At 37.9% G+C, this 7,435-nt stretch overlaps 2 protein-coding genes across 2 annotated transcripts in view; both read right to left on the bottom strand.

The window, feature by feature from the left end:
* The window catches only part of LOC107086320 (protein Wnt-8-like), a 2,803-nt gene extending 2,394 nt beyond the window's left edge, over nt 1-409 (bottom strand). The window contains exons 1-3 of the mRNA XM_015377187.1: nt 361-409; nt 250-283; nt 50-179 (exon numbers count right to left, since the gene is read on the bottom strand). Of these exons, the coding sequence (XP_015232673.1) occupies nt 50-179; nt 250-283; nt 361-380 (184 nt within the window). The 5' untranslated portion in view covers nt 381-409. The remainder of the gene's footprint in view (nt 1-49; nt 180-249; nt 284-360) is intronic.
* A 503-nt stretch (nt 410-912) lies between these two features.
* LOC107086319 (protein Wnt-8a-like) lies at nt 913-3,336 on the bottom strand. The gene is made up of 6 exons (XM_015377186.1): nt 3,266-3,336; nt 3,130-3,163; nt 2,851-2,989; nt 2,567-2,692; nt 1,572-1,714; nt 913-1,470 (listed from the first exon to the last, which is right to left on the bottom strand). Exons 1-6 carry the CDS (start codon nt 3,334-3,336, stop codon nt 913-915), a joined length of 1,071 nt encoding a protein of 356 aa, XP_015232672.1.
* Nucleotides 3,337-7,435: the final 4,099 nt, after the last annotated feature.

The raw sequence follows: 7,435 nt of genomic DNA, 5'->3' as shown, positions 1-7,435 counted from the left end.
TTTTCAGTGGCCCTAATCCTCTAAGGAGTAGCTCTTAAAATGATCCTACCTCTTTTGAGTCCTTTGGGTTGGGTTGCGCTGTCAGGACAGTTCCACCTGTCCAAAGCAAACTGGTGTTTACATTCCTCGATGCCGCTCTGGGTGCCCACCTGCACGCTTTTTGCATAGGTCAGATAGGCCTGTAACAGAGACAATCATGCAGTAATCCGGAAATGAAATCTATTATGAGCTGCAAGGAGATCTGTTTACCTTTGGTCCTGTCATGAGGAAGTTACTGCCCACCCTGGGAGGGAAAATACTAAACATTATTTTTCTTTTATATTGATTCTCCAAATAAGATAAAAACTATTTGTTTCTTACCAGGTGTGTCCTGTGTGCATTTCAAGGTGCAGAAAAAGTAGCCAAAGAATGAAACCCTCCATCTTCACCTGCAGGATATTCCTGAGGAGCTCTCTGTAATTTTCTACAACTTTCCACTTTATTTCTAAGAGAACTAATGGAGAAGTAGTTTTTTTTCTGCTTCCGGCCCAGAGGATCTGATTGGCTGCTGGATCAGGGAACGCCTTTATGCGCACATCAAAGTGATGACCCTCCTCTCCCCTCCTGTGCTGCAGGACACCAGGATACCAATATACAAACGAAGCTGAAGATGAGATCGAGCCTTAAATGTTTCAGAAAATATTTATTAACTTATAAAAAAAAAATGTATAATTTATAGCAAAAGTTTAAAAACCAAGCAACTTTTTTTTTTTTTTTTGGTCAGGCATCGATTTTTAAAATAAATTCAGTCAAAATAATAAAAAAAAGTGCAATAATAAGCATTATATAATATGTCATCCAGATAAAACACCCGTCAGGTTTCCAATAAGTCCATAATAGTGAACTATTTCCATGTCCATGGATGGATCCAGGTCAGTGTCGCGGTTTGCGCTTTGTTTTATTCTGCTGTTTCCTCGCACCATCTTTACGCGAGCAGTAATATTTAGTGACAATCTGTGTGCACCGTTCACACTTGACGGTGCAGCACCAGTGAAACTTGCAGTTGCAGCTGCTGACCACCTCAGTGCGCCTCTCCACCACTCTGAGGCCGCATTCATGGCACAGCCGGCGGCAGCTCCTCCTCTTCCACTGAGGCATGGTCCTGTCGCCCTTCAGGCACTCCCGCCCCTCTGTGCCCTGCACCCCCAGGCTCTGGTTCTTCATGCAGTAATTGGGGGAATCCTCCAGGTAAACTAGCTCCGTTTTGGCGATGCTCCGAAAGGCGTGCGCTATGGTCGTCCTGCTCCCCGCGCTGTTACCAGCTCTCACTGGCTTCTTGTCCACCTCCAGCTTCCTGGCGTTCCGGTGCTTCATCCTCAGATAGTTCCCCACCTCTCTGAACTCGGCTAATTGCATCCAACAGGTTTGGATGCTGCAGCTTCCAGAAACTCCATGACATTTGCAGACCCTCCTCATAGTTGCTTTGACCGCCTGTCAAAGAAATCAATGTTTTACGTTAAATTTGAATGTTTTGCATGTGCGAAAATAATAATAATGATAATTAAAAATAAAAAAAAAGCAAAAATCCGCACCAGTCTTCCTGCTTCATTGTTGTGGAGATTTACTGCTGCGCGTGAATCTTGTCCGTCTTCCAGGGCGTCAACAAACTGCCGGGAAATCTTTTCTCCAAACGCTATATTGTCGCTGCATCCTCCCCAGATCCATCCTCTGCCTCCTAAAGCCAACAAACACAAAACAGGTTATAGAAATGTTAATAGAATAGACATCCATTATCTGTTCTAGGTTGTGTCCCTCTCTTCTTGTCCCTTTTCTTCTTGTTTTCCTCTCTATGTTTTGTACTCAGCTGACTTTTCATGCTGTCTCTAAAGGAATGAAAGATTTTTTCCAAGCACTAAGCTCACTTAGCTGATTGCTCCTTCCTGTTTCCAAAAAGGCCAAAGTAAATAACCCAGTCCTTCTTTTCACTGTAGACAAGCCATGATCTGCTTATCTGTTCTCCATTTTTCATTTGGATGAAATAATAGCTGCATGAATCATGACAGCAGACAAGATAGAGGAGAGCAGGAGGCGGGGTTACCAATCTACTCGCTCTGGAGAGCAGAGTTCGCTGCTTTTAGATGTTGTCTCCAAAGTCTCCAGTAGCAGAAAAAAGTCTCTAGATTTGGCGCTAGGAGCTTTTTAGAAATCAAAGTGCTAGAGGGGTCTGAAAAGTGGCTAAATATAGCGACTAAAGCGCTAAGTTGGCAACACTGCTCTTTGCATGGTTTGTTTTCAAATGGTTTGCTGCTGTCTGTTTGGACCTTTCTGAACATGTGCAGCAAATGGACTGATCCAATATGGTGGACACTGAGGGTGGGGTTATCAGAAACTTAATGTGCACAAATAAGGGTTAGGTGTATTAACATAGTTTTATGGGGCCCCCAGAAACTTGGGGCCCTAGGCAACTGCCTAGTATTGCCTAATGGCAATCCCCCTGCCAAATGTAGTGTATGGTTCATTTAACCTTTTTTTTTTTTAATTATTATTATTATAAATAAGGCTACAAAGAATACTAATAAATGCGAACCTGTCTGTCCAATCCTTGTGTCATCGCAGCCGCAGCTGTCAAAGTCCCCCATGCTGCAGTTCTTGGTGAGCGTGTACATCACTCCAGCGGCGCTGATTGCGTGCACAAACGACGTCTCCTTTGTGGCTAAAATAAAAGACAAAAACAAGAAAAAATAAAGCTCACCAATCAACAGAAAATACTTGGAAGCATACGTGCGTAAAAGCCAAAAAGATGGTGTGAGCGCACATCCATGAATTCATGCAGATACATAACTGATTGCGGTAAATAAATAATAGACTAACCGATGCGGAGGCCGTTCAGCGTGGACAGCTGAAGCGTGCTTTCTGGACAGTTCCACTTCTCCCAAGCGAACTGGTGTTTGCACTCTTTTATTCCGCTCTGCGCGCCCATCTGCACGCTGCTGGCGTAGGTCAGAAACGCCTTAGAGAGAAAGAAAGATGCTTTTAAAAAGTGACCACAAAAATAAAACAAAAAAAACAGAGGAATAAAAGTAAATAAAACAAACAAAAGGAATTAGGGACAGAAGTTTGTGCGTCTCCAAAACAGATTTTACGCATTACCTTTGGGCCGGTCATGAGGAAATTATTCCCTGTCCTGTGAAGAGAAAACAAGATAAGCAAATTTAAGAATAAAATGAGAAAAGTTAAACTATAGAAATTAATTCTCCAAAAAAAAAATAAAAAAAAATGGACATACCAAGTGGAAGCATGTTGGAAAAGACAGAGCATAGAGAAGACCGTGGCTGGGAGGACATTCAGATGCGCCATGACGGCTAGTTTGATGGTGTTCCAGATGTGTGCAGCAGGAGAGAAATTGGAAAAGTGATGCTGCTGCTTCTCTACTCGCTCATGATATTTATACTCTCCGATCTCCCTGATTGACAGACCTGCCTTGCAGCTGACGCATCAATGTGAAAATGCGTCAAGAAGGACATTAATTGCCGCGTCCCACTGACTAACAGGGAACCGTCGGTGCATAAGCGCACTTCAAAGAATGTTGGACAGCCCCTCATTCACCTGTCCTTCCCAGGACCCCAAACCTTATGCCTTTCCCACGATTAGAAGCTTAATCAGAGCACAACCGTTAAATAAATCCATGGATGACTAGATGGTTATTTTTTATCATAAGAAAATGCGCATAATTTTTCTTTATGCATATATAACGGAAGGAACGCATGGTGGAGTTTGTTGTGTTCATTTGGGGAAATGGCACCGCTGTCCCCCAGGAGGAGACCCTGGTTCTCCAAAAAAAAAAAACCTCAAAGCTTTGCAGGCTGAACGCCATATAGTCATGTAAATCCCCCCCCCTGACACGTTGGTTGGAATTGACACGGCCATGATAATAGGATAATAGATGTTTCCCTGGGAAACAACTGCGTGTGAAAAAAGTCTGGAATTTACAGGCGCGCAAATACGCTCCTTTTACGTCGTTTTATTGGACAGAAACCAATTTTATATTATATGTATTTATTCATTTGTTACAAAACACAATAAGAACAAGTTTGGTTTTCTCTAAATAAATAGATTATCCCAATTAATCTTAAGCTTTTCTTGATTTCATACCATCAACGTTCATCAGGACAGTTTCTGCCTTTCCGCTAAACTGCTACTAAATGAATGTGTCCAAGGCAGTGATTAGGGTTAGAGTTTTTCATTAAATCCCCTCCAAAACACTCAAAATCCCTTAAAACAACAATCCACTCAGCGAGCAGAACAATAGAGGAGCGGCTGGGAAGGCCGAAGGTGAGGATAATCCTTTCTAATTAGATATCACCCACATTCATTTCCCCCCGCAAGACAGAAACCAAAAACCAGCTTCATGATCTGCGCTTTACTAAAAGCTTTACGGCTTTTAATCGGTTAATAACGACAGCAGACAATAAGAGCCGCATGATTTAGGAGCATCGAAACTATCAACCATTAAATAAATGACAATAGCATTTTATTAACTGTTTTTAACGCGTAAACGCTGCGTTTTACTTGGAAAAAAACCTAAATGCATGTCTAGTCTGTTGGATTTTTATAAGATAAGCCAGTTTGTCTTGAATACACGTTGAAGATGTGATATATGAAGTCATTAAAGCGTCCCGGCTGTCTTGATTTGGCGCAGCAGTGTGAGCGGAGAGGAATGGAGCAATAAAGGCGCAGAAGGTGACACTTCTGACAGGCTGCTGTAGGTGGCAGGACTGGAGACGCCAGTCCTGGAGCTGGGGGGGGGGAGTTAATGGGGTGTTATGGCAGGTGATCTTTAAATAAATGGCCCCTACATTATGGATAAAGATGCTGTAATTGAATTCAATAATAGGCTGTTTGTGTCTCATCATAAGTTGTTTGAATTATTGGTTAATAGCTTTACTGGTGATTTGATCAAAAACAATGGAGTTCACATGATTTTTATCATTTTTATTGTTTTCCATTGGTATTATTAATATTATATTTAACAAAATTAGAGTTTTTTTTATTTTGTACAAAAAGAAATGTCGTTAACAGATCTCTAGAAAATGTCATTTTTTTAAAGTGCAGGTAAGCAGCAGGGATAAAAACATTGTGATGAAAAAAGTGATGTAGCATATGATTTTATAGTTACAGTTCCAACTTCCATTTTTTTTTTATAACTTATAACTTTATTATTAATTATAAAAATTGAACGAAGGTTTCATGATTCCCTTCATTTTTCAACAAATATTTCATCTATTTAGTTTCAGTTTATTTCCAATTCACAGCACATTTCAACCACATAATCCAGCTAGATTGATTCAAAGTTTTCTATCTAGAGAAAACAGTCATTGACTCTTCAGCAATCCCTCACACTAAGCATGCTTGTAGCGACAGTGGAGAGGAACAACTCCCTTTTAACATGAAGAAACCTCCAGCAGAACCAGGCTAATTTACTTATTTATTTTGGTGCCTAATTGCAGATTAATTATTATTATGCCAGAAAATTTGTAATGAGAGGGTTTATAACATAGTTGCTACAGATTCTGTCCAAAATAAAGATGGGGATCTAGAAAATGATCAGGAATTTCTGTAAAAAAAAAAAAAAAAAAACTTGGTATAAAGATAGAAATATTGTGGATGTATGATTTGGGTTTTTTTTTTTAAATGGGACTATATCAACATGCTATATCAACAATCATGTTTGAATTAATTTTATTCCCTAATCCCAGACTAAACATGTTAATGAAACTTTTAAAATGGATTCTTAATGAAGAAAAACAAGTAAAAAACCCTGAAACAAATCACTTGACTTGCAACACAAAGCAGAACCCCTTGTAGATGGTGACTCTAAAATGGGAAAAGTCTGAAAATATTAATCATTCATCTCATTTAAAAACAACAGTGGGAATATTAAAATACTTTTGTGTATTTTTGTTAAGCAGAAAAAAAGTGCTGAAAAATGTATTGATGAAAGAGACAAAACTTAGTTTAGGGTCAATTTAATAAAAAATGCATAACACTGCATCATCACTGTAAGAAAAAGTTAAACACAGCAAAACACTGTTAAATCAAATATTGTCATTTACTTTATTAAATACATTAAATTACTAGAAAATGTGTTGAATATAGAAGTCACAGTGATTTACGATGAAAATAAATAAATATGGATGCATTTTACAAGAAAGTACTATATATAGCTTCTAACTCAACGCTATTTCTGACATTTTGAATTGAAAAATCTTCCTGGATGGAAAGAAAATGTCTTCAAACTTGGAAACAAAGGATTGTTTTTTCACTTTTTTGGAAAGAAAGTACTGCACACATAGAAATATTAAAACAAAGAATTCTGAAAGAATTATTTGGATAAAACTACAGGTTTCTTTAGTTCTGCATTTTCAAATTCGCAGGATATAAATATTAATTGTGAAGTAAACATTAACTTTATTTTTTAGTTAATCAAAATGTTTTCAAATTTAGTCTACTGTAAGAACATTAACAATGAAACATTGGAAAAATCAGAAATACAGAAATAACAGCAAAAACCAAAATATTGGCCTTGGTTATAGAAAACATTTAAACTCCACCAGTGAAATTAGTAAATTCCATCCTTTGTTTTTAATGCTTCTTCATTTCATGTTTTTTGGAGAAAAATGAAAAAAATCAAGTATGATTGAAGAAATAAAAAGTAAATTTAAAGTTGAAAATTTGTAAAAATTAAGTTAAGATCTACAGACAGCCTGTTATCTTTCCTGGTTTTAGGCCATTTGAGGTCTGAGGAAAAAATAGAAATTTACCTGAGTACAAAGGAGGCTAGTTTTTTTTTTAGTTTTTTTAGTCTTTTTTTTTTTGTTTGTTTGTTTTCTTTAATTTTTTTATTTATTTTGGAAGCCAGGTTCATCATGTATAAGCCTAAAAGTGGACTTCTTTCCAAATCACGTCACAGTAAAACAAAAGAAAACAAAAAACAAAACATCTGCAGATATTACAGTTTATACAGCTGTGAATCCCCTCTTGCTTAATTCAATAAGATAACAGATTCTATACCTTGTACTCATTTATGATTCTGAAGTAAAAAGATTTTTGACACTAAAATGACCCCAATGAGTTTCCGAACTTTTCAGTCACCATGCTGGTGATCATTTACGAATTCTGCTCCTTATAACTTACCTAAAGCAAACCCAGGATGGTTTTCAAAAAGTATTGGAAAGCTTAGCATATTATTCAGTAACCATAGATTCTAAATGTATTTCCATCCGGAAGCACTCACACAGAAGACAAGCAACAATCTGAGTTTATTGGAAGAACTATAAGCTTTGGCGTTGAGGCCGCAGTGGAATAGAAGCAAAATGATGATCCTAGGTTGGTATATGGTATGTATGTAACGTCATCTAGATTTTCCTTCTTTCATCTTTCATTTTTTGCAAAAAAT

Source organism: Cyprinodon variegatus, unplaced genomic scaffold (assembly GCF_000732505.1).
Source record: "Cyprinodon variegatus isolate N-32 unplaced genomic scaffold, C_variegatus-1.0 Scaffold148, whole genome shotgun sequence".
Classification (NCBI taxonomy): domain Eukaryota; kingdom Metazoa; phylum Chordata; class Actinopteri; order Cyprinodontiformes; family Cyprinodontidae; genus Cyprinodon; species Cyprinodon variegatus.
This window is presented reverse-complemented; position numbering and strand designations above follow the sequence as displayed.

Excerpts from the sequence above, each read along its gene's own strand:
- LOC107086319 (XM_015377186.1), bottom strand. The coding sequence starts at position 3,336 with ATGGCGCATCTGAATGTCCTCCCAGCCACGGTCTTCTCTATGCTCTGT. Across the intron at positions 3,164-3,265 it reads TTCCAACATGCTTCCACTTG|GACAGGGAATAATTTCCTCA; the intron begins GTATGTCCATTT and ends TTCTCTTCACAG. Across the intron at positions 2,693-2,850 it reads GCTGAACGGCCTCCGCATCG|CCACAAAGGAGACGTCGTTT; the intron begins GTTAGTCTATTA and ends CTTTTATTTTAG.